A 27,480-nucleotide genomic window follows, 5' to 3' on the forward strand; every position below is an offset into this window, starting at 1 on the left:
ACAGCTTTACAGAAGTACAGCTTACCAGAAGTACAGCTTACCAGAAGTACAGCTTACCAGAAGTACAGCTTACCAGAAGTACAGCTTACCAGAAGTACAGCTTACCAGAAGTACAGCTTTACAGAAGTACAGCTTTACAGAAGTACAGCTTTACAGAAGTACAGCTTTACAGAAGTACAGCTTTACAGAAGTACAGCTTTACAGAAGTACAGCTTTACAGAAGTACAGCTTTACAGAAGTACAGCTTTACAGAAGTACAGCTTACCAGAAGTACAGCTTACCAGAAGTACAGCTTACCAGAAGTACAGCTTTACAGAAGTACAGCTTTACATAACTTTTATGCACCAAAACCCTGTTGCTCTTTGACTTTTAATGAATTTTAAAGAATGATAATCGGAATATAATAATTATAAAGAATAATTATCAATATAAAACAATGAAGTGTGTGTGTGTGTGCGTGTGTGTGTGTGTGCGCGCGCTTTCAGCACCCAGAGAGTGTCGTATCTGTGGGGGTTTAGCACTTTATGAGTGCAAGGAGTGCTATGAGGATGCTGACATCACAGCTGGGAAGATTAAGCAGTTCTGTGAAAAGTGCAATACACAGGTACAACACACACACTCTTCCCTCCAGCTAACCCCCCCATGCACACACACACACACACACGTGCGCGCTTACCTCCAACCAACCAAACCCTCTTCACACATGAACACACACACACACACCCCCCATGCCTATTATTATACTATTAGTAATAGTACTGTAGCTATTTTATAATGTGTAATACCTCTAATGAACACTAGGTGGAGACTTCTCTATAGCATTTGCAGGTAATGATTCTACAGTCGTAGCCCAGTTCACTTTGAACAACACTTGTTATCTTCCTTTGCATGTGTGTCATTGTTATTGAGTATGATTTACGTTGTTTTAAGGATCGTTAACCAAGGGATTTACTGTAAAACAACAAAACAAACAAAAGTACCAGCACAGCTCACTCCACAAGCAGCTGCAGCACCAGAGTAGAGAATACTTCATTATCGCATCAAAGATCTGAAATTTGTCTTGCTTAAAAAACATTTTTAAAACATAAAAACTAACTCCAAGAATGTATTTTACTGTGTTTTACACATGCATCTGAATATGGCAGCAAGATAGTGAGATTATGTACCATACTGTGTTTGTTACCATACTGTGATGTGTCCTGTGAGATGGGTTTGTGTGTTTCATTTATGAACATACATGTATGTTTGTTGTTTTTTTTTTTGGTGGGGGGGGGGGGGGGGGGGGGGTATGTCCAGGTGCACCTGCACCCACGGCGTAAGTCCCATCGGTACGGAAAGCTGTCGGTACCTAAGGAGCTCCAGGAGGGTGTTTGGCGGCAGGGTTCCTTCCCCCACCAGCAGATGGAGCTGTTTGCCGTGCTGTGCATCGAGACCAGCCATTACGTTGCCTTCGTCAAATACGGGGCCGCCGACTCTGCCTGGCTGTTCTTCGACAGCATGGCTGACCGGGACGGTACGCACCTTTCCGGACTCCTGTGGACACGTTAAACGCAGCGGGCCTGATGAAACCCAGCTGCTGGGGGCTCAGGGGTAGCCTTCTTGTGCTGTGATTTAAAGAGTGTAGTCAGGAGTGTGGAAACAGATCAGTTTTGATTTGTATGCACTGAGAAATAAAATAGAAATGTCTGTCTGTCTCTTTCTAGAGATACAGAAAAAGAGATTATATTTTAGAACTGAAGACATTCTTAGTGTATTACTTTAAAATATATACTTTAGATATATATACAGGCATTTGTGAACGCAGTTGACACTAAATTCTGTGTTTTGTGTGTGTGTGTGTGTGTGTGTGTGTGTGAACAGGTGGACAGAATGGTTTTAACATCCCCCAGGTGTCCCCGTGTCCTGAGGTGGGGGCGTACTTGAAAATGACCCCGGAGGAACTGCACGCCCTGGACCCCAAAAACATTCAGGGCTACGCTCGGCGCCTGCTCTGTGACGCTTACATGTGCATGTACCAGAGTCCCACCATGAGCCTCTACAAATGAGAGAGGGAGTGCAAGAGAGAGGGAGGGAGGGAGGGAGGGAGGAAGGGAGGGAGGGGAAGGAAGTTGGGACGGGCCCATGAACACAAACGGCGAGAGGGAACCCGAGAGGAGCGATGTGATGAGGAGAAGACGTGAACATTAAAAGACGAAGAGTGACGAAAGTAGACAAAAAGGGTTTGATGTTCAAGCAGACGAGCGTGGTCAGACGAGAGGCAGGAGAGGTGCGGCGTGCTCTCTGGAGAACCCACACTCCCGCACCCCTTGCATCGTTACGCCTGATTGGCTCTGTGGTTGATGAGACGGGCATGAGGGAGAGAGGGAGCTGATTTGCACTGTGTGTGTTTGTGTTCTGTGTTTGCGAGTGTGTGTTCCTGTAAGGCGAGAGAACTGTCCTTTCTTTTCCTTGCCGTGGTCTCCGATCTGACACCAACCCAGAACTGAGTTGACTGTTTCCTCACTGCAGTACATCAGTGAAGACCTGCTCAAAAGCTCAGCTGTTACGGAACTGAACCTGCCGGCCCGTGGTCCTGGGCAGCCTGTGTCTCGCCCCCAGCACACAAGACAGGATGCCAGTGTAGGACAGCACCCTGTCCCCCCCAGGGCTTGTGTCTCCCTCCCACCTAAACAAAGCCACAAGGGCCCATGCAGTACCCGAGCAGGATTTGAGCTCCTCCCCCCGTTACGTCCATCGTGACCCCTCCCATGACTCACCACGCCCACCGCACAGACGTCCAATGCAGTAGAGCACATCGTGTCTCCTAGCCTTGGTCTTGACCTCTGTCTTTTTGCTGTGGTGTCTTTTGTCCTGTGTGTCAACCTGCAACACAGTAGCTTGAAAGCTTGAAGAAAAACATTTTCTCGACTTCCGTGTCGGAGCTGAGAAGTGTACCTGTTACGCTGTCGTAAAGCACACAAGTATTTTTGAATACAGTTTGGTAACAGTTTGTGATGCCCCCTGTAATGAGTGTTGACTGCTTTTGCCCATTGGTCATCACCTGTTAGAAACGATCTTAAAAACACAGATATCGGCTTCTCCTGCTTCTGGTATAGATACGTATGCATATAATGTACTCTAAATCCGTACTTACTATAATACCAGCTAAATGATAGCTCTGTAAGTATATCAGCGTACCTAAGTGGGGTGTTGTATACCAGAGTGTGTTTGAAACGGAGCTGAAGCCCAGTCTCTGCTTACCATTAGCATCAGATTGTAGTGTTTATTTCACCAGAATGCCAAGTTGTGGAGACCCTTCCAAAATCACAATCCAGCTGTCTCATGAGTCCACATAACTGTGGTTCAGAACGCTGATGTTTTCCTGTACGCCACAATTCAATTTGTTTGTTTCATTTGATAATTAGCTCACGTGAGAATCTTCCCTCTCATGCTTACATTCCAAGCCGCTCTGAAGAGTGTGTAAACCCCTCAATGCAAACATCCCATACTTGCATGATTATTCTGGAAGTAACTTTGGAACATGAACCTCGTCAATGAACAGCAGAGCGTCTGGGAGGGAACCCCAGGGCTGTGGGACTAGCGCAGGGCTTTTGACGGGACACGTCCTGAGCAGAAACTCGATGGCTCCGCATCATATCCACTGTGACACACAGGCTGCACATCGGTGTAGCATCAGGTCATAAATTTCTGCGTCATGTCAGTTATGTAAATCTGGTCATTGCTGATTCGCTGTGGGGTTTGTCTGTGTGTGCCCCGCGGAGAGTCACTCGTGTGTTAACGGTGATCTTCCCCGTGTTGTCCGTCGTGTATCAGGTGAGACTACGTGTTTTGTGTGTGTGTGAGGGCTGGTCTGGGCTAATGTTTGGACATTCATGGCTGATTGGCTCTCCCAGTTCCTTCATTCCCAGCCACTTCCTCATATTTATTATGTCATGACAAATAAAAACCTTCGGTCAACCCTCCTGGTTTTGTGTTTCAAAACAGCTTTGTTCAGATACTTTTTCTCTCGTTTCCAGGGTTGAATGTCATACGAGTATCAGTCAGAGATCTGAGTTGATTATGACAGTGCAGCACCTAGTAAAGTGTTGGCGCTGTCTTCTCCAGAGCCCCCATGACCCGGTCTGGTCCCTCTGGGCCGGGGAAGATGGCACACTCCACAGACTCGGGAGTCTCCATGTCGTACAGGGGAAAAGTCCAGGGGTGCTGTTACTGTTCACAGCCACCCTGGTGCAGTTTCATGTTTGTGCTGTTCTCGTAAATGTTAACTAAATTAAAAACACATTTTGGAAAGAATGTTTGTGAAGGAATTATTTCTGTTCTGGGTGAATGTTCCGATTTATATATATTTTTTGTTTGTTTTTTTTATACATTGATTTCACCGATGTTGAACTCAGAATTGGTGCAAAAAGTGTGTGTGTGTGTGTGTGTGTGTGTGTGTGTGTGTGTGTGTGTGTGTGTGTGCTTTTGTTTTTATTGCAGCAAGTGATGCTCTCTTCCAGGTTCTTACATTACCATGGCTTTTCATGGTGGACAGATGATGGCTCCGTCACACACACTACACCTCTGGCACAAGTCTGGCCTACAAACACACCCTCCTGCCTCAGGTATGTTGGCTTGTTACCGTGTGTGTGTGTAATTAAACAATGACCGGGGGGAGGGGGGGTCAACACGCATGGAAACACTTAAATTAATGTAAGGATATTTTGATATTAAATATTTCAGTATATGTCAGGATATGTATTTGTGTTTGATGCCGCAGGCTCCTGTTTAGCCTCTTTTGGGAGGGTCCAGGTCTTAATTAGAAGGGTCAGACCAACCCTCCACCAACCTCCATTACTCCAGTCATGCCCTTATTCCACACACACACACTTCAGAGCAGTGGCACAAAATCTGAAAATACCCTGTTCCAATGTATGTTCCACATACATCTACTTCTTACCCCCATCACACACACATACACACACACACACACACACACACTCCTAACCCTATGTAGCTGGCACACATCCTGTCTTGCTGACTGCACGAGTGCTGCTGGAGTGTCTGCAAACAGCAGCTGCCACCCAACGCCCTCTTGTAGCTTTATGCCTTGGCATATGCCCGCTGCAATGTGCTAATTTAGCCCTGCGTTGGTCTCTGTGCCAACAGATGGAGCTCTGCATTGTCATTCACACGCCCAACCTCAGGCTGTGGGTGAAGGAGGTGGGGAGGTTGGGGGGGGGGGGGGGTGAAATAAAACCACAGCACGTCGAACTCCCTCTCTCTTTCCCTCGGTCATGTTTATGGTGAACATAAAGCCTTCTTTAGTCCAGAGAGCTGAGGAATGCAGTGCCATGTAGACGTCTGCAGGAGGACAGTAACTCTGGCTTACTTAGGTTGGTTGTGTTTGATCTGTGTAATGTGTGGCACGACAACAATTAATAAACAGTGATCATAAGCATACATGCACAGTGAGCCTCTCCCTCCTCTTCCTCATCTCTCTCCTCTTCCTGCACCGACACCCGTTAGGAAGACAGTAATCCCGCAGGTCCTGAGTGTGAGGGGTGCTGGCTGAGTTTAACGGGCTGATCGCACACGGCCGCCACGTGATAGAAATTCCATCTCGCCCGACCACAACACCCTCCCTTGTTCCCAAGGAGAAAAGATGGTGCGCAATGACTCTCTTTCATCTTAAGCGACGGAAATCACTGTTTTCCTGTTGCCTGAGTGAAACTCTCCTGCTTGATAGGGTGAATTGGGACGGAACAATTTCCAGCCAATCAGCACTAACGCAGCGTACCGCTTACGGTTTGCTTTAACTCCGTCCTGATAGCAGCTTTTATGCTCAGCCTTCAAAGCGCAAATGATTATCTAGAGTATGCTGGGATGATGAGGACTGATAGCATTAACTCACCTGCTATTTATTTAGCAGGCTGTTCTAAGGTTATTCTTCCTTGCCAGCAGGAGTCTCTGCCAAAGACTTTCACACTAATACATCATAATGTCTATGATCTGATTTAATTCACTTGATCTGTTTTGAAATTTACATGTAGCACTCTCTCCCAGACCTGTCAAAGTTAAGATCTGCTAAGGTGTGAAGAGGTTAACAACAAAATTGGATTGATGTTAAAGGCAACCCATTACATGTTGTGTGCTCTGGGCAAAATAGATCAGAACAAGGAAATACCAAGAAAGCACACATTACACACATACCAGCACTCTTCTAACCACTGTACACTATAAAATAATCACAAACACCTTGCAGCTGGACAGACCAGCCCGTTGCCGTAGTGAGTTATACCATGTTTGGTGGTTAGTGTCTGACCACAATAGACCACAGATAGTTGCTTCTAATACACTGGTTGGTAAACATAAAGTAACTCCCAAAAGTACCGGGTTGGTAGTCAAGAAAACGATGTTGAGAATACACTGTGTGCAATTGGCTGCCGCTCCTCACCGGTGTTGACTGGATGGAAGGTCTGTGTACTGATTGCAAAGCCTCCCTGCTTTGAGAACCAGTTTTTCTGAGAACCAGTTGCTCTGGGTAAGTGCAACTTAATTCATTCGAACATGATTCATTTGAATTCATGACCTTCATTGAAATAATTTTAAATGAAAACAGGATCCTCTTTTGCATGTGGCTATTCTGCAAAGACCTCATCTTTCAATCAGGTTTGATTTAGATGCTGTATCTTTGCTGCAGATTTTTCTGGGTGCCTTTTGTGTTGTGGGAGTTACATAGCCCGGTAATGGCTGGCATTTCTACAGCCTGCTGCGTAGCTCAGAGAAGCTCAAGTGCTGGTGCTGTATGCTGGAGTCAGGCGTTTCTGCAGGTGGTGCCCATGGGGTGTTTAGAGCATAACCATCACACACACACACACACACACACACACACACACACACACACACACACACACACACACACACATACATATATATATATATATATATATATATATATATATATATATATATATATAATCTTCTATCCAAACTGCTATTAATGCACTCAAGAAAATGCTATTTTGTCATCGGTTATTGCAAATATTGTGTTAATGGTTTGCTGTCTTTTTTGGAGATACTTTTCTCCAATGCAACTTGCATATATTAGTAATACTGCATTAGTTTGTTATTACAATTTCCCTTGAACTAAGGTTAAGTGTGTTGTTGAATAAAAAGGCAGACTCATGTACTTGTTTGATATTCTTTCAGACGCCACAAAGACTCGTAAGCCACCGTAAGAAGAAGAAGAACAAAGAGAGCCCTCCCTGTTTTGTTGGCCATCTCCCATTAGGCCGGGCCTATTCACCCAGATTCTGCGTGATCTACAGCTTTGGCCCAGTGCTGCAGACGAGCACCTGATTTCCCTAATTATGGCCCATTTTTCCTGGGTTAAAGAGGTGCAGTTATTAGTGAAACAGGTGGTGCAAAAAACAGTAGGCAGTGGGCCCTCATAGGATCTAATTGTCTAGCCCTTGCATTAGGTTAATCTGTGAGGAGGGGATAGATGAACTGTTTCTGACAGTAATGGCTCTTAATGGCGTTGTAATTGTTTATTCGTTAATTTATAGAACAGTTTCAACTACAGAATTGTGATTGGACGGAGTTGTCTGATTGTGGGAATTATGCAAAGCAGGAAATGCTGACGTGCAGGAAATGAATGAGGAAGATCTCGAATGAGAAACACTCTGATCCAGTAGGGTCTGCCCATCAGCCACAGTCACGTTTTGATTTTAGATGTTTTCATTCTTACCTTGTGGTTAACATTCACCTTCTGCTTTGATTGAGCAGCTTTTCCCCAACACCAAAGCCTCTTAACCAGCCTGGAGAGGGAGCCTGACCTCAGATCAGCATAAAAGTGCAACGTGGCCCCTCACGGTGCCCTGCGCCAGGAGCCTGTAATGAGTTGTGGAGCAGATGCTGCAGATGGCTGCACCCTCCTGAGGAGCAGGTGGAGCCCAACTACATATGCAGCTAACACGTAAAATATTTAACGTCATATCTGTCACCTCGGTCGAGTGTTTTTACTGCACATCACCTGGGGAGGGGAAAGAGGAGGAGGAGGCAGACACACACACACACACACGCACACACACACACACACACACACACACACACACACAGCTTTGAATACACACAGGCATGTGTTCAAAAATCTGATGGCAGAATACACATGCTTCCTGGCATGTGTACAGTGTTAAATGTGGAGAGAGATGGGGTGTGACTCAGGGTGGGACAGGAGTGTAAGTCACCCCACCTGTGCACTCCTCCTTTCTCCATTGTGAGAGAGCGAGAGAGAGAGACAGACAGACAGACAGACAGACAGACAGAGAGAGAGAGAGAGAGAGAGAGAGAGAGAGAGAGAGAGAGAGAGAGAGAGAGAGAGAGAGAGAGAGAGAGAGAGAGAGAGAGAGAGAGAGAGAGAGAGAGAGAGAAGAGGTAGCCAGGTGTTCATTATGGGAGCCTCAGTGGGCAAGAATCTCTCTCCCTCTTTTCCCCTCCCTTCGTTTAAGCATCCTCCTCTTCGTCTGTCTCCTTTAACACTGCATTATTTACAGGTGTTCACTCCAACGCACAGCAATCTGCTCTTTAGATTAAAGTGTGTGTGTGTGTGTGTGTGTGTGTGTGTGTGTGTGTGTGTGTGTGTGTGTGTGTGTGTGTGTGTGTGTGTGTGTGTGTGTGTGTAACAGATGCCTGTTAACTCCAACGGATGTTGTGAACTAACTCCTGCCTAGTTGTGGCTTCATTAGACCATAATGCTAGCTGTCGCATGTCTCCATTACCACTCAGAACATTACCAAAGATCTCTGCATGCGTAAAACAGCTCAGGCATGAGGAACCCAATCTGTAGGACATTTATGTTGAACAAAATCCTAGCCAGTCCACTGGGGCTTTTGATGAACATCAGAAGTGTTCATTTGTTGAATGTTCTTAGTATGAGGCAAGTTTTTACTGTAACGCTTAACCTAATTCTAAATTGGTTGATTTTATGGTGACTCCATAGGAAGAATGCCAGGTACTTCCTGTCCATACTTCCATACTGGAGCAGATTAATTAAATACATATTAATTTTCAAATTATGAACATTATAATGTTTTGAGGTTTTTCACCCAGTTGACTTATGGGATCCACTTGACACTCGTACCCTTTTCGCTTCCCTGGAGAGTTCATGTCTTTTTCCTTTGACCACAAGATATATTGTGCTCTTCTGCGGTCAGAACATTCGTTTGGGAGGGTTCCACTTCTGCCTATACGTCACCTGGTTCCACCATGTTTCCCAGATGAGGAGGTGTTTATTCTGTGCTTTGTTTATCCACTCCGTCCATGTATCAGCAGTCTGCAGATTGCATTAGACAGCGGCCTATTATAATCCGACATTCATGTTCCTGAAACATCTGAAATCTTCTAAGGCAACTAATATGATTAAGTGGCACGCCTCTGTGTACAGTAGTACAGTAAGATAAAGCGCTCTGTCTCCTCTGTTCATGTCACAGAGAATTCAGAGGAATTCCTACCAACAAGGTTTTTAGTTTTATATCGTGCCCGATTAAAAAAGCCCTTTCCCACTCTGACCTGTAGCTTCATAAGTGCAGGATCAATCGCATTTTTTCACGAGTATCATGAAATGTAATGATTTTAGTCCTTTTCATTTCATCCCTTGTCTGTTGCCATCAGACTTGTGCAGACGACAGCTTTTACCTTACCCACTCGTCTATTGTGGTTCACTTTCATTTGTAATGACTTTGTTTACCTTTAGATTGAGCAAACGTACTTATGCAAGTATAAAAAAGTAAATAAAATAAACAGTCACCGGTTTAACACCCCCCCCATTTTTGCTTGCTTTTCATTGTTAATATTCTGTATGACTGTATGTCTTACCTGTTTTAGTAGTACCAGGGAGGACCAGGGAAGATGTACACACATACATTTTAAAGAGACCCCCCCCCCCCCCCCCCCCCCCCCCAAGAGGGAGAGTGAGAGTAAAATCTAGCGTTCACCCCACCACTATGACAAGTGGCCCACCCTTTCACAGTGAGATAAATCTCATAAATAGCACTTGTACACACACAATAGCATCATTTCACGGTGCTGGCAGCTCCATTGTGTAATAGATGGCAGACGAACGCGTGTATTATTCGTTTGTGATACTTCTCTCTTTTTTTCTGTCGTTCCCGCCATGGTGCTGAATGCCACCTTGCTTCCGTCGTCCCGCGTTCCGCCTGGCAGCTGTCAGCTCCGATACCGTCTCAGAGTCCCGACGTTTCCCACCCGCGCCCTACACTCGTGCGCGCCTGGAATTCCTAATTAGATTTGCCATTTTCACACGGCTGATTGCAATACATAATAACGCCTGACATCGCGTCGCGCACGGCTCGAACTGTAACAATTAATAATGACATTCATTAACACGGTTGCCGGGGCGCCATTGATTATGACATTATGTCTTGAATGGATGACCTGCCCGAGCAATTTCATTAACGGGTCGCAGATATAGATTGTTATTAATAAACTGCTACCTCCGGTTCAGAGGAAGGTTATTAATTGCACAAATTAGCAAGGGTAGGATAATCAACTTAGAGCCTGTTTGGTTTGTAATAATTGATCTAATTTTTAGTGAGCATTGCTGGTGGGGTGGACTGAGAGATCACCTCGTTAGCAAAAGTTTAATCCTCATCATAGTTCACGAGCTGCCTGGCGGTAAGGTCGCTGCTGAATGTCACAAGCATTTGAAATTGATTAGTGTTAAATTGAATCAATGTCATGTTTGGGGAGAACAATAACAGTTAATGGATGAGCCTCACTCTGAGCCCCAAAGAAACATCTTTGTTAGACAAAGAGAACGAGAAGAAAAGATCAGGGTCCTGCTGTTTAGTTGTTCGTATAATTCATCATTGGTAAATAAGGTAGATGTCAAAGGTTGGGTAATTAACACTGACTTTGTCCTGTCTGGTCTTTGGCATTGGGAGAGCTGTAAGAGAGGACAGAGATAATGTGGACAGAAGGGACAACTCACTGCAGGCTCTGCAGCGCAGGGAGACGTTTCGCTCTGCTAAATTAGAGTCTGTCCAGATGCATGACGCAGATGCACTCTTAAATTAAAACTGCCATTAATAATACAACAATCAAAGTGAATTTATGGGGTTCAGTGGCCAAATGCATCTCCTCTTTCTTTGCATCATATGTGTAAAAGTCCCTTGTAATCGAATGCGATTGGTCCACTGTAGGCCTCTCTCGTTCGGCCTCTCACCATTTCTGTCTCCTGTCTCTTTTCTTCCAGGACCTTGGATGGTTGCCAACAGTGACAAATCCTCTTGATCCGTTACAAAGCTGAGGAACTCCGTCAGAGAGTGAGGGAAGTAAAAGACAGAACAAAGGAGAGAGAGAGAGAGAGAGAGAGAGAGAAAGAGAGAGAGAGAGAGAGATTCTTGCTCACTGAGGTCCTCATAATGAACACCTGGCTACTGTTTCTCTTTCTCTGTGTCTCTATCTCACTCTCGCTCTCTTCCACCCGGAAGAGCAGCAGACGTTTTCATCCAGAGGAGTGTGAAATCTCACACGTTTTTCACAACACATCTTTTAGTATGCACTGTGCTTTTTTGCCTCCCTCCCCGTCTACCTCTCATCTCCCCCCACCTCAAACCCTTCACATATGAAATCTTTTCGATCTCTTTTCGCCCTCTTGCCAAAACCTGTCCCGCCAACATGCGTGAGTGACAGCACATACAATTTTCCACTGCTGTTTGGTCCCCTTAAGAGGAAAATTGCTTTGGCTATAACATCTACCCAGCGAGACAACAACAGAAAAAAAAAAAGTTACAACTGTAATCCGTTGGGTGGTTGTCAGGCCTCCGGGTGGGACAGACTGAGAGAGAGAGAGAGACAGAGATAGAGGAAGAGAGATGCTTTAACCAACTCCTCTCTGTAATATGCGTACCTGGGCCAACCAAGCATCTGAACGACTCTGCTCTTAAATATAACTGACTGCCATTGTCCTGAGATGACTGCTATGAGAGGTGGTTGTCAGATCTGCTCCGGGTGTGTTTTGTGGGGGCTGGTGGGCGTGTACGTCCGCACGTGCGGGCGGTTCAGCGTTTATTATATGTTGTGTGGTCTTCTGTCAGCGGCGCGTATTGATTCATGAAGAGCTCAGGTCACTTTGATCAGAGCAGGAATGGCGGGGAGCTGACATTCCATTACCTGAGAAAAAAGGGTCTCCGAATAAAACGGAATATGTTCGGGGACAGCGGGCAGCAGGGGCGATATGACTGTAATTAAGAGCATGGATGTGTGGCGTCTGCTGTGGGAGGGGAGGAGGGGAGAGCAGGGGTAGGAACGGAGGAGGAACAGTGTGTGTGTGTGTCGTGGAGGACCGTTGTCCACAGGAGACACGGCCTGTTGTACTGATAATACCTGCTTGACCTTCCTTCAACTCCTCTGAGTTGACTCCTTTAAGCAGACACAGTGTTCCCAAACGTCGTGGCTTTGAAGCGCAATCCCAGGTCATTTGGGAATGATTATGTGCACTTTACATTGTAACGTGGCCATTATCAGCAAAGCCATTTCTGAATGCAAAAGAAAAACTGGCCAAGCAAAATTCCAGCCACACCAAATTATGCTCCAGCATATTGTCGTCCTCTCTGTGTTGCCAACATTTTCCCCAAAAACCACGGCATGGCCATGAAGTCTTAATGATGATTTATTGATGAATTTACCAGCAATAACTGACAGCAATTCAGGTTCTCCTAAAAAAAATAAATGATGAAAAACACAACAAAGTTACACTTTACTGTGGAAAGCTGTTTGTCTCCCTGCTATCTGAAAGCCTGATCTATAGTGATGTTGTGCTGGTACTGCGAGTGTCCACATCACCCAAATCTTCAAGAAGCTTCTATTGTTGTACTGAGAAGAGACCGGTGCTCCTTGGGGCATCATCTGAGTGAGAGCAAAGAAAAGCACCGGTGATGTTCTGTGTGATATTTCTGTCAGCACAGGTGCATCCATTTTAGCTGTTTGGTAATAATCTCCTTGTGAGAGGCTCATATCTTTGTGAGGTCCTTCCACACCGTGTGTGTGTGTGTGTGTGTGCGCGCATGAACAAGAGAGAAAGATAGGCAGACTGAGTTTATTAGTTAGGCATTTTGAAGCCTATGTCTCTTCAGCCTGTCAGACGCATAAGAACATCACTTTATCATCATTTGTCTGACTAGTGTCCCTGTGGACTGTGTGTGTGTGTGTGTGTGTGTGTGTGTGTGTGTGCATGGTTGTGTACGCTTATGTTTGTGTGTGTGTGCTTGGGATTGTGTTTTTGTGTGTATAGGGTAAGAGTCAAAAACAGACTCTAGTTCTCTGCACCTTTCTGCCAAAGTGTATTGGATGACTTGATGAAAACAGTTCTTGTGTGCAAAGTGTCACTATAATGTGACGTATACAATTACAGTACAGATGTTCAGCCTTTAAATATAATTGCAAATGTTAGATATGTCCAGTTGTTTATTTTGAGTACATTGTACTTCTCTTTCGAGCTGATACATTACATTATATGTATTATGATACATACTACATTATAGTGCTTTTGAAGCTGTGAACATGCTTGGTATTATGAGGCAAATTGAGCTCTCCTAACAATCCTGAACCTTACCTGAGCACCAGATAAGGTTAGTCAACTAAAAAAAGACAAAAACAGACAGACAAATAAACAGGTTTACACATATGTGTTACTAGTAAACAGTCTTAAACAAGCCTTGAACAGTTATGTTTCCCACTAATTCACTCTTAAAACTGCCCCAAAACTTATCTAAACAACTAAAAAGTTCTCTGAATTATGTATAGCAAGCTTCTTACTGCTAATTAAGTCACACAAAAAAAATTCTACCTTGCCTACCTTATTCTTATCTATAAAGAGCGTCCACATCAATGGTGGCATTTAGGGTGCACATAAAGCTTAAAATGCTTAAAACGTAATTCAACAGAGCATCAAAGAAAAACACATTCAAACAAAAGAACTGAAGCTTGAAGAAGAGATACATGTCGCAAAATTGATTAATATTTGCTTTCAAAATGACACGCAATGATGCATGAGGGCTCCCGCTATGCAAATGAACATCTTAAAGAGACGAATCACCTCAGCCGCAGATTGTAAAGTTCAAGCTTCATTTGCATATTTATATTACACGTAACTGATAATAAGTGCGTCAGCTAGGAACAAATGCGATGCGGTTTGTCAACGTACGACTCCAACATGGCCAAACGCCGAGCTTATTAAGTCCTGAGAACTGATATCTTCAATTATTCACACAATGCCCGCCTCTCGAGATGTATTATGCCGTGTTTTGACAGTAAGAACTGGCAGAAGAAAGAACATAATGGAACAAATGGAGCCTGTACTTATTATAAAAGTGGCATTATCAAATGAAATACACCAGGGAGAGCGAACTATTCAGCGCTGCTATTAGTTTACCATCGTGATGTCATAATAAACCAACCAAGACAGTAGGCTTGCACGTGAATTATTGTTAGAGCCACGTTCATGACACAGAACACAAACTAGCATCGCTTTTTGCTGTCTCTTTTTAACGTATGTTAATGCATGGGAATTATTTTTCGCTCAACCTCAGAAACAAAGAGATACATTAAAAGTGCCGTAAGGAAGAAGAATAGCTCGAGGGCTAAGACGCATCGGTTTGCACGCTAAAAAGCTAAAGTTCTTTAGCCTTTTGGATCCCTATGTGAATCCATTTCACCTTGAACATGAACTATGACAAATGGCTAAGTTTATTTAAATGATAGGGCTGGATCCAGGGTCGTAATGCCAACACCACCCATCACTTCTGTCATCGTTCTCAAGATGACCAGGGGATTTTATTACATGATATTGGCCTACAGTGCCATACGCACAACACTCTGGCAAAACCATATGTAGAATGCGGAATGCATTTGATGTATTGTAAAGGAAAGCCGATATGCAATATGAGATATCGAATATTAAATTAGTGATCTGCCATGCCATATGCTAAGCACACAAATCGTTCTTTTGTTCGCAACAGTAACGTGAAAAAAAATGAATCTAGCTTCCATTTGAACCCCTGTGAATGGAAGGCCATTAGCGGAATGCCTGGCTGACGTGGGGGCGGCTCAGTCGTGTCTGGGACCCCACGAGCTTCTGCAACGTTTAACGTGCCACTTCACAGGTGTGCACATTGTGTTTATCAGGCGCGTTCCTCCTGTCCATGCCTGTTAAACAGACAATCGGGACTGCAGGTGCTGAGGCCGCAGACAAAGGGGAGGGCATTCTGGGGCCAAGCCAGTGTACCTTTCTCTGAGCCAGTGGGAAATGGCAACCCTGGCTAATGTTTTGTTTTGGTTTGTTTATTTTTATATATATATATATATATATATATATATATATATATATATATATATATATATATATATATATAAAACAGATGTTGCCAGAATGGGGGGAACTCAGGTTTTTAATAACCCCGTTACCTCTTAAACATTTGAATTAGTAATAATAATGTGGATAACATTGCTTGGGGATCCTTTACACAATACATGCAGTAATTCATTTTTCAGTAAGTCAATGGTTAAAGGGCCAGCAGGCTTTCCTCTTCATAACCCCACCAATAGTCAGGACAGAAATCTGGTTGGGGTGAAGGTTACACTACAAACCTGATGCTATGTGTAAAATTTAATAAAAGTTAATTCAACAAGAACAGGTCATTACTGCTACTTTGGGCTCATTTGCCATAAAGCAGAGAGCAGCTCCAGTCGGGGTGAGGAGAGACATGAGGAGGGAATGAGTTAGTGTTTTTCTCAGGCCATATTTCTTTATCAGTCCTAACTAGTCATGACAGGCACTAGTTTGCTGGATTTATGCTTTCCCTCTGAAATATGAATGAAGTGCTGACATATTGCCTCTGCCATGACACTGGTAAATCTAATCAGAGTATGGAAAATGAATTTTAAAGGCTCAGCCTGCTACAATCCACTCTCTCATAGGCCATCGTTTTATCCACATTTAACTCGATTGCTCCTAAAGTGAAGTAGCTCCTCTAGAAGACAGGAACTTCACTGTGTCACATAAAGACTCTCTTTTGTCCCTTCTTGCCCGGAGTTTGACAGACACAACAGCGTCTTAATCTCTGTGGTATGACAGGGTGAATTAGGGCCTATGAGTGAATAATCAACAATGTAAAATGTAATTAGTGTCTTTCATGATAATCGCATTTCAGAGGAAGACAAAAATGCAGCATACATAATGATAAAAGAGATAGAGTCTACGAGCAGGGGACTGAGAGCTCGTGGATGTCAAAGCCGAGACAGGGCGGTTGTAATCCATAAAACACACATGAGCAGCGTTTACATCAAAGCTTAAAGCATTCAGTCTGTTGAGCAAACGTAGTAGCACGTATGTACACATGCACATACAAATACACACACTCACACATCCAACATAGTACAGTACAGTCATGAAAGGTCATTTCTGTGTGTATTCTGTGTCTCTCACTCTTTTCTCCTTATCAGTTACACTTCCTATCTCTCTCATACACTCCCTCATACTCTCTCTGCATACACTCCATATGCCTCTCTCTGCATATTTCACACTTGTAGCGTGCTCTGTTGAATCAGGAGCTGTGTAAAACGCCAGGTAATTACTGTATTGAGCTGATATGAAATATCAAAAGCCTGGTTCAATAACTGCAGTGGTGGAGTGAAATTGCAGTGCACGTGACGAGCTCATGAATCAATAGTGAAAAACACAGCAGTTAAGAATCCGACACAAGCTATTAAATCACTTAGCTGGATATTAAGTCGAGCTATGTCAGCTGCCAATACGTTTTAACACCCCCTGCTAAGCAAGCACTATAGATTGGTGCTGATAGCTAGAACTTTTACTCATACTGAAATATTAAACACAAAGCCACAGTCCTGGCAAAACAAGGGAACACTCAAATGTGTTCCAGATCAGAAAGAGGAAAGAAATTAGAAATGTAGGCTATTTATGACTTTATCTGGATTTGGTAAGGCACACTGGGAGTCCGGCTCTTCAAGAGCATTGCAAAATTGGTTTATTGTGAATTCTAAAGTAAAACTTTAGTTTGGGCTCCTTAGAAATGTAGTATCCCAGTTTGCTGCCCAAACACACACACACCCACGGTTCCTGGCTGATCAACCTCTGGGGGAAAAGTGCCTGTCGTGCATTCAGTAATCTGATCATATCAATCATAATTGTGTTACATGTGATCCACCCAAGTATCAGAGAACAGGGGTCAGGCAGGAAGCAAGTTCCCACTTACCATCAATTACAAATGAGGGAGGGAGAGAGAGAGAGAGAGAGAGAGAGAGAGAGAGATGTACGATGGAGGCACTGGGCTGCGGATCAATGGTATGCAGGCCCACCGTTGGACCCCTAAGAGGGTAATGGCAGTTGCTTCTCTGAGAACAGCCAATCAATACCACGTCTCTCTTGGTCTCATACCGAGGGACCAGGAGCTTGAGGACATAAGGGTGTGTGTGTGTGTGTGTGACAGAGTGTGAAGACCTTCCTGCAGTGAAGTAAACACTGCAGTATAGCAGCCCTTTTGAGGTTGAATCATAGTGCTCTTTTCTTTATTTATTCTGGCTGTCACCCACCATGCGCTGTAAAGACTGTCCCAGCCGGGTTGCTCCTGGCCCCAGAGGTCCTCACAGGGCCCCTGCCACCCCACCCTGCAGGAGCATTACATAACCTTTTATGGACTCCTGCAAATGTATATTCATTTGGCAAAGGGATCTGACTCTCCACCTCAGGTCCTCTTTGGGACAAACCCAGCTGTGAAGCTTCGTGACAGTGATGGTGACAGTGTGAAATTCAACCATCTGGATCATATGTAGTTCCTGTTTTAGAACCACACCTTCCCATGTTGCCACTAGCTGTGGGAAGCTTTGACTTTTGTGTCTGAGGTTTGTGAACCTGGAGCCTCACATAACTTTTCTTTGGAAGCTGCTGTGATCGTCTCCCTGTTGCATTCATTAATGACATTTTAGCACAGAAACAAACATGGGATTTGGCATACAACACTAATGCCAACGGCACTCTCTGTCTATTTTCTCTCTCTCTCTCTCTCTCTCTCTCTCTCTCTCTCTCTCTCTCTCAGGGCTGTCTGTCATCTCAACAAGCAGAGCAAGAAGGCTTGTGACTCCCATCAGAATTTCAATGGAGGCTAAGGTGACAATGGAGAGGGGGGTAGGGGGGGGGCTAGGCAGGTGGGAGCACACTGCAAACATATCGACAGAAACACACTCGGATCTTGATGGACAAATAGACACATTGGCACTCTGAGATACACTGATAGATACACACACCCTCTGACAGTCCGGAAGAAACCCCCAAACAGCCAAGCAACATGCAGGGAGGCTCTGCCACATTCATCCTCCAGCACATTCACCTTTAGAAGGCCAACACCCCCCATCAAAATAATATTGCCCAAGAAGTCTACACATATACAAAAATATTCATTTTATTAAAATATTATATTGCTAATTAAATATTTAAAGCGAAATGATGACGTTACTACAGTTTAGCTTGCTATCATTTCCTTAGTAACATCCACAACACCCCATTTACTACATTTTCATATCAGTGTTTTTTTGTTTTGACCTACAACTTGCTCTCTGAATGAGCTGTTTAAGCTAATGTTAAAATCCATACACATGAAAAACATACAAACATAGACCATTATTCTGACAGTCGATCAGGCAAAATGACTTCAATATGAATGCTTTACCATACTGCTTTGTGTGAGTGTGTGTGAGAGAGAGAGAGAGAGAGAGATATTGACCAGTCTAGCATGCTGTGCAACCAGGTTCAGATACTTTTGCAATTTCACCGTGTAACTTGTAATGCACAGGCAGGGATACACCCTCCCTCGCCACACACCGGCGGCAAATTAGAACCCTTATCTTCTAATTACCTTCTTTTCCCCCCACATCTGCATTCCAGAATCTTTCATGTTCACGCGACACGCTCGTGCATTAACGAGATTACGCAGCAACTGAACCTCTCTTACGAGCCCGTTAGGAGAGCAAATATGCCCCGTTAGTTTGGCATTACCAGAGCATCAATCATAACGGATTAAACGATAATCAACTGCCGATTATCTCGATCTCTGGCGCTAATAGCCTTCTATACTGCAGCGGGTTGGTTAGTGTATGCACACGGAGAAACAGGCCGATAGTAGGAAGCGGTTTGAGAAGTCGCGTTGTTACGTGCGGCCACTGCGGGGAGCTGCGCTCAAGTTTACAGAGTTAGTTCGAAAAACTCCAGGGAGGGCACGACGCACCAGGCAGGCACAAGGAGGGAAACAAGTTCCACAGCAGGAGTGTGAAAGCGAGGAGAGCAGGGGAACTGAGGTGAAACTCGCCGCGACTGTAGTGTCTTCTTCTAATTCTAATGTGTTACGCAGCCCGAGGTGCCTGTACTAAAAGAGGCTACCAGCTAGAATAAAAAGTAGCCTGTTATTGGAAACCCAAACAGACAAACTCGAACTCATTCTTTTTTGAGACAAACTCGAAAGAAGTCAAAATGAATGAAACCTATAGTCACAAACATATTTTAAAACTTTGTTTACAATAATTTATTTAGCTTTAACTCTAACCTAGCCCTACAATTATAACAACTACAGTTCCTTTGGTTTACAAAAAAACATCAAGAAAATTATAAACGCTGACCTAGTCAAATAAAGAAACGCCCACGCAGTCTAATAAAGAAAATTACAAATAGTAGAATATAAATAGATTTTTCTCACTGGGGCATGTGCACCTTAGCTGGTAGGATGTAAGCGAAGGGCACAGTGCAGGTTAATGGTACTGCAATGGCAGTCCGGATGCATGGCCAATTTCAGTACAATTACTCTTGTTGACCTCCCTTCCAGGGTGACTTACAATCCTCCCACAGTGTGTGTGTGTGTGTGTGTGTGTGTGTGTGTGTGTGTGTGTGTGTGTGTGTGTGTTTATAGTTTGTGCGAGGTTGGCATGGCACACCTCTGTCCCGTGTGTGTTTAAGTAGGAGGGCATTTACTGTAAGTATTCCTCCATTATTGAGCCAACAACCCCCCAGAAAAAAGGTACTTTTGAAGATAAACAAGTCTGTACACTATGTATGCTTATGAAAACACACACTATATACTCTCACTCTCACTCAACTCACACTATATCAGTGGGGAACCGTCAGGGCCCTCTCTCAGAGGGCCTAAAATATTCTTAAAACATTATATATATAATTATCCAATTTTATTTGATCTACTTACAGTTTTACAATCGACATTAAACAATTACAAAAATATAAGCAAATAAATGATTCACCCGTGTCTATTCAATCTGTGTTTGAAGGTGAGGGGTTAAGTGGAAACCTGTGAGCCTGTGTCTCCCTCTATCAGGACTGTGATGCCCGCTGTTCGTTTACAGAGGGTTTGGCAGTTATAATTCAGCGCAATACCAGTTTCAAATGACAGTAAAATTGACCAATCATATCTTCCCTCTTAGTGGGCAGGCTTAACTGTATGATAATTTCCGCCCACTGTGGCGACGCTAGCTGTCGTTAGCCTACCGCCGCTAGCTAGTTTCGATTCAGCCCTTTGACGTCCTCATTTACATATTCCGCTTCCGAGAACCACAAAGCTGTGAAACCTTATTTTGTTTGTACAAATGTTATTTGAACGAACTACATGCGTTTCTAAAGCTATACTGTTGTCTCGGTTTTTTCTTTATTCTTTATTGCAGTTTATTAAGAGAGGAAAAAAAAATTCGGGGGGGGGGGGGGGGGGGGCGTAGCGGGCCCACGTTTAATGGTCACGGTTCGCTACTGCACTATATATATATATATATATATATATATATATATATATATATATATATATATATATATATATATATATATATATAGATAGATATAAAGAGAGAGAGAGAGTATATACATATTGTTCACCTCATTGTTCGCCTAAAAACCATATCAATAAAGACCTTGTGTGCATTAATTCACTGTTCTGACTCAACATTTTTTATATGATAGCTCACATAGCTGTTAGACATATTGACATTAACTATCATTGATACATATTTATTTTTATTATACGTTATTTTATATTTATATACTTCTCTATATACTATACTTAGATTTATGTTAACTCATAGATGTCTATGTTGGATTTTTTTTCATCATCAACCAAACAAAACAAATAATGAAAAATACAAAGTCCCATAGAGAATTTCTCATTAAGTGATGGAAGTTAGCTAGCTAATAGTTTGCAGTTCTTCCTGAATGTGAATACACTAAGATACACATAGATAAACAAAAATAACTGTGAACACTGACTCTGTGCTACAGATGTACTCACTGGTATACTTTGGTTCTCCATGTATTTACTCCATGTCAGTGTGTAAACTGCCTATTCAAATTGTATTGAATGTAGGTGGCAGGATGGGTAGAACTAAACATTGTGGCCTTATAAAAAATATCCCAAATGGATATCAAAATCAGGGGACATTTGCCAAATGAATGAATGTACGTATGAATGCTGTATGAATGTACAACATAAGGTTAGATCACATCAGCCCATCTTAACCAGTTCATATTTTTCTTATGACCTTTGGGTGACCTTTGGATCCAAAGTCCAAAACAGTCTGCTTCAGAGCATTTCATAACAACAGATACCGGGTGGGGGGGGTTACTTATAACCGCTGCCCCTGGTAAAAGATGTCTGTGATAATATGATAATAACATCATATGTACAACAGCAAATGTTTCTGGTTGTTCACATTTGTATCTTGTAAGTATATGTACAGGTGAAGCCAGGAACAGGAAGCTGGGGACTTTTAAACTGTATTGTAAGGAAACTATTGTAAGCCAGCCAATAATCTCCCAGAATAGTGTGACGTAAACTTCAAATGCTATGCCACAGCTTTTTGTAAACTTGAACCGACTTAACTGTCTAATATGGATCTTCGTCTTTTTTATGGTTACAGATATTGTGTAGTGCTGCCATTCTTACAGCTGTCTTTGTATTGATATGAAGATAGAGGTGTGCAGCACTGTGCTAGCCATGTCCGGGACTGCTGAACTGTAACCAACTACATCTCCATGGGCAGACTGAGAAAACTAAAAGAAGTCTGGGTAAGGACATACACATGCTGAGAAATCAGATTACTGGAATCCAGCTCCTCTTAACAAATTTCTCAAGTTCGATTTCAAGTTCTTAATCAGATCTAACAAGTCAGATTGTTTTCATTATACAATTGCAATGTTTGTTTTGTTGTTTAATGTCTAATATGTTTTATTGTTTAATGTGTACAAATGTATGTACAGTCATTTGTAAAACTTAAACTAGCTTTTGTTTGTGAGTTCCTCAATAGTGCATATGTAGATGAAAAATCATATGTGATGATATGGCTGTAAACGTGTTTTGTCACACTTCTGGTACAAAAGTTATATGTTATTGTCATTGTACATTCTTGTTTTAGCAATTTTACAATCATTTGTGAACATTTTCAAATTTCAGTAGAAAGTGGGATATGCTAATCAACAGTGTTGTAGAAAAATCTTACTCAAATGTAAGAACTTGCATTGTCTGAGGTTTCAAATAATTGTTTGTACTTAAAAACATTTACAATGATGAAGATGAATGCTATAAACTGAATACTTCTGAATACTTATGTCAATGCATATTTGAATGAAAAATCTAATGTAGCCTCATGTTTTGTAATACATATGGTTCTGAAAAACCCTATGTATTGCCCAGTGTTTTGGACAAAAAGTATAATGTTTACGTTTAACAAACATTTACATTTCTTATATTTTAAATGTTCTTATCTGTGCATATAATAGTGAAGATTATTTAGTGATGCAGTTATACCCTTATGCGTTTTTTTGGTGCAAACGTGCAGTGTGATTTTCAATGGGAAATTTGATTATTTTGATTATTAATAATACATTTACAAGAATTGCCAAATGATTGAAAATTTAAATAACCTAATTTTTGGAATTTTCTCCCACTAAATATGTGTGAAAATAAATCTTGTGTGAAGGTAAGGCTATTATGGTACTGGGTGATTCTCAAACAAAGTGAATGGCTATTTCATTGCAAAGGAATGTTGCATATGTTGGTGAAAAAGCGTGTATGAAGGCTATAGGCATATGTATTGACTGATTTTTGGACAGAAAGTAGAATTCAATATTGATTTAATATTATTCAAATATAATATTACTCCTAACCTACTAAACCATGTTCTAACATTTCCTAATGATAAAAAAAACTGAAAAAAAAAAAAAAAACTGTTTTGGCAGATCCTCCTCACTGCTGTTAATATTCTTAACAATACAGATTTGGACTGAAATTGATGTCATTGATAAATACTATAGAATGCACAGTAACACCAATTACACATATTTGCAAACAATCTTTTAAGACAGGTATTTTTCCCAATAAAATGAAAACAGCTAAAATCATTCCTATATATAAAAACGGAGACGGACACAAGTTCACCAACTATATACCTGTTTCTCTGTTCCCTCAGTTCTCAAAGATTTTAGAAAAATATTTGTAGACAGACTTGATATTTTTATAAATAAACACAGATTACTAAATGATAATCAATATGGATTCGGAGCAAATGGGTCCACCTCGATGGCAGTGAGGCACCTGGTAGAGGAGATTTCCACTGCAATAGATAATAGGGAGTAGAATGTTGGGGTGTTTATAGACCTAAGGAAGGCTTTTGACACTATAAATCATGACTTACTCATTAATAAACTGGAGAGATATGGGATTAGAGGACTAGCATATTCATGGCTCAAAATTACCTAGAAGATAGACATCAATATGTACAAATAAACAATATTCAATCTGATCTATTGAAGATCACATGTGGGGTTCCGCAAGGATCAGTACTAGGACCGAAATTGCTTATATTGTACATAAATGACATCTGTAAAGTATCTGAATTGATTATTTGCAGATGATACCAATTTATATTGCTCTGGACAAAGTTTAGAACAACATTTGAATACAGTGGAACGGGAATTAACAGAGTTTAAAAATGGTTTGATATGAACAAATTGTCACTGAATTTGAGTAAAACAAATTTTATAGTATTTGGCAATAGACAAATCAAAAATAATATTAAAATTAGGATTAATGATGTTGAAATAGAGAGGGTATTTGAAAAATTCCCAGGTGTTATAATCAATCACAAATTATGCTGGAAACAACACAAACTACGTAAAAACAAAAATGGCTAAAACTATTGCAATATTACGTAAAACCAAAGATATTTTAAATCAATCATCACTCTATTTGCTATATTCTTTCATAATCCCATACATGACCTACTGTGTGGAGATATGGGGAAACACATAAAACCAGCACTAAACCAATATTCATGTTACAGAAGAAAGCTATAAGAATTATAAACCGATCAAATTATCATGAATCAGCAAATAAACTATTTATTAATTTAAAAACTTTAAAATTCAGTGACTTAGTTGTCCTTCATACAGCATTGATACTGTACAAATCACAAAAAATATGCTTCTGACCAACATTCAGAAACATTCTTTTTTATGTAAATGTATTTGTGTACGTATGTGTTTATATGCGTATATTTACATGTTTCTCTAAAAACTTAAATAAACTCTAAAATCTAAAAATGTAAAATAATAAAAAGTAAAATACTTACTGTACCGTAAGGCCATATATATCGTGACATTTTTGCTACAAATGGCAGTGTGATTTTCATTGTAAAATGTTAATGTTTTTGCTGTATTAATAACATCATATTGTGGATGATTAATTGGCGGATAGTACTACACTGGCATGGTGGGTCAGCATGCTCTCTAAATTCCATTCTGTCAGTTGTGCATTGCAATGTTTTAAAAGGCATGACGCTCTCTCCTCTCTCTCCCCCCTCTCCTCTCACTCTCTTCTCTCTCTCTCTCTCAAAACAAAGCTGTGCTAATGATTCTCCGTGGCCATGGTCGAGCTGGAGGGCTCTTCAAATTCAAGAGCAGGAAACACCATGGGCACCATGGGGTTCCCACAGGTACACACACACACACACACACACACACACACACACACACACACACACACACACACACACACACACAGCAGTGGTACAAAGAGTGGAAGAACCTCACAAAAACACATGCGAGACAAAAAGATTATTACCACATAGTTAAAGGATTCATTCTGCATGTTCAGTCAGTAGGTTTTCTTCTGATCATTCTTTCAAAACTTGAAAAACATTTTTATATTTTAAGTACTATTTTATGTGGCAATCATGGTTTGCTATTGATGATCACAGTCTGCACTTTTTCTGCAAAACCCTAAGTATAATCCTATATTCACTTTTTTTTTGATAATAGTATTTAAGTTGCATAATTTCTATAGCTACTATTCATGTAGCTTTTAAATTTACATATTACAACATTTGATGTCGCAGTGTTAACCTCATAAACAACAACAGGTTCCATTACACAACTGTGCACCGATACTGTGCCCATCACGGTCACGTTCCTTTTGGTCTTAAATAGTTTTTTTAGTGCAACCTTAGTTCAACATTCACAATTACTGTATGGTGTTTTGCATATATGAGGTATCTCCAGCTTCCCTTAACTGGGAGATTGAGGGCACGTGGGTGGAGGGCATACTCTTTAGTGTAGAAGATGCTAATGGTAAGTGGTTGTTGTGTAGATATCCTCTGGCAGGTGTTAATAGCCCTATTAATTGACCCAGAACTGCTGGCCATTTGAAGCAACCAAAAGGATCAGCACACACAAAGACAAAGTCTATTAAAGTACTCCTAAAGCACAAAGACTTCTGGGAATTGTAGTTCCAAACGGCACTGAAGCATAGTAAATAAAGATAAAGATATTGATATATGCCATACATCATGGCACGTACAAAATTTCAATAAATGATCATTTTACTTTAAGCCACACATTTGTCTACACTACGTCAGTGGAAAACATCTGAGAGTCACTGGCTCATTTGTATGAGGTAGGTTTGATCTATATTATGAAGGAACAGTGCAGTGAAGGAACAATGCAATGAAGGAACAGTGCAGTGCATGAGAGCCAAATCCTGAGAACAGCCTGAGAAAAATTTTAAACCCATCCTCCTCTGGGTGGGTTTAGATCTTGCTTGGTGTGTGTATGATATCCAGTGGTATTCCCTGTAGGTTTATACTTTGCGTGTGTGTAGGGTTGCCACCTAGGTCTGACAAAAAACAAGGACAATGTCATACTGACACAGGGTGGGGGTGGCGGCGTGATGGGGGGGGGTGGCGAACGTGAATTGTTGACGGGGGGGGGGGATTGTCGAACGTAAAATGTTACCGGGAGGTGTAAAATGGACACAGCGAGAAAAAAAGACAGATTTAAAGTGTGCAGAAACAGTCTAAATCAGGTATCACCAAATGGCGGACCGCAGTCCAGATCCGGACCCGAACGCCGTCCTGTCCGGACCCAATCACATTCCTGATTAACTGGATACGGACCCAAATGCCAAAAAACGAGTGTTACGTTCACCACCCATTTGAGTGTTACGTTCAACCCCCCCCCCCCCCCCCCCCGGTCAACAACTTTCGTTCGCCACCGCGAACCCGGACCTAAGGTCTGAGCTATCTGCCAAAAATGGACCGCGGAAAGATTTAATTGATTACCCCTGGTCTAAATAGTCGTTAGTGAAAACCGGGACATTAAATGATTTTTTTTTGCCGGGACCGAATATTAAAAATAAGGAAAACCGGGACAGCCCGGGAAAACCGGGACAGTCACGTGAAAACCGGGACAGGTGGCAACCCTACGTGTGTGTGATGTACTGTTTTCTGACACCATGACCTCTGATATATTGTCCTGCTCTTGCTTTCATAGTTCTGAACACAGACAGTAGCACTGGAGACCCCCAAGTCTGCTCTGACACAGATCTAACACACTCACAAAGCCTCTCCCACATCCCAAGCAGCCTCCCGATGAGGTTGAGAATACAAATTATCATGCTAATGCTAACTCTGATGGAGCCGCCGGCGAAGTTGAGTGACATGCTAACGTTGGCTGCTAACATGCGCTACGTCAGGCAAACTTGCACCGATGCTGCATCCAGATTTATCGAGAACGTATGAGAAAACAGGTACCTTGCTGCAGTAGTGAAGAGATGCAAAACATAAAATAGCATGTTTTGGGTGTGATGCACTCATCAAGGGAAATATATTTATTTACATTAAAAAGCTGCATAAGTGTGTGTGTGTTGCATAAAATGCTTCATGTAAGGACAGCTGACAGATATGGTCTATGGTTCATGGTCTGTAAGTCACCTGACACCTGTCAATAGAGGCTGTGAGCTAGGTACGCAGCTTGTAATCATTTCATTATACACAGCAAGATCTCTCTCCCTCGTTTTGCCTCTCTCTCGCTCTCTCTTTCAATAACCTCTGACACCCCATGGTCCAGCTGCCGTTCTCAAA

General features: G+C 42.2%; 1 protein-coding gene and 3 long non-coding RNA genes across 7 annotated transcripts in view; 3 read left to right on the forward strand and 1 right to left on the reverse strand.

Annotated features, from left to right (window-relative positions):
- Positions 1-2,065, forward strand: part of cyld (cylindromatosis (turban tumor syndrome)) — a 17,208-nt gene extending 15,143 nt beyond the window's left edge. For all 3 annotated transcript variants that reach the window (XM_076999779.1, XM_076999788.1, XM_076999799.1), the window contains 3 exons: positions 486-604; positions 1,297-1,513; positions 1,861-2,065. In XM_076999779.1, the coding sequence (XP_076855894.1) occupies positions 486-604; positions 1,297-1,513; positions 1,861-2,045 (521 nt within the window). In that variant the 3' untranslated portion in view covers positions 2,046-2,065. The remainder of the gene's footprint in view (positions 1-485; positions 605-1,296; positions 1,514-1,860) is intronic.
- Positions 2,066-5,248: 3,183 nt separating this feature from the next.
- LOC143510450 (uncharacterized) lies at positions 5,249-12,758 on the forward strand. 2 transcript variants are annotated; one of them, XR_013129998.1, is made up of 3 exons: positions 5,249-6,812; positions 7,192-7,960; positions 11,258-12,758. It is a non-coding gene; the product is annotated as an uncharacterized LOC143510450 (long non-coding RNA). The 2 variants fall into 2 exon arrangements; XR_013129997.1 differs by having other exon boundaries at positions 7,192-7,930.
- The window catches only part of LOC143510444 (uncharacterized), a 33,409-nt gene continuing 18,626 nt past the window's right edge, over positions 12,698-27,480 (reverse strand). The window contains exon 4 of the long non-coding RNA XR_013129995.1: positions 12,698-12,912. This is a non-coding gene — a long non-coding RNA (uncharacterized LOC143510444). The remainder of the gene's footprint in view (positions 12,913-27,480) is intronic.
- Positions 15,478-27,272, forward strand: LOC143510456 (uncharacterized). Its single transcript, XR_013129999.1, has 4 exons — positions 15,478-18,190; positions 21,985-22,132; positions 24,964-25,056; positions 26,891-27,272. It is a non-coding gene; the product is annotated as an uncharacterized LOC143510456 (long non-coding RNA).

This window comes from Brachyhypopomus gauderio, chromosome 1 (assembly GCF_052324685.1).
Source record: "Brachyhypopomus gauderio isolate BG-103 chromosome 1, BGAUD_0.2, whole genome shotgun sequence".
Taxonomy (NCBI): domain Eukaryota; kingdom Metazoa; phylum Chordata; class Actinopteri; order Gymnotiformes; family Hypopomidae; genus Brachyhypopomus; species Brachyhypopomus gauderio.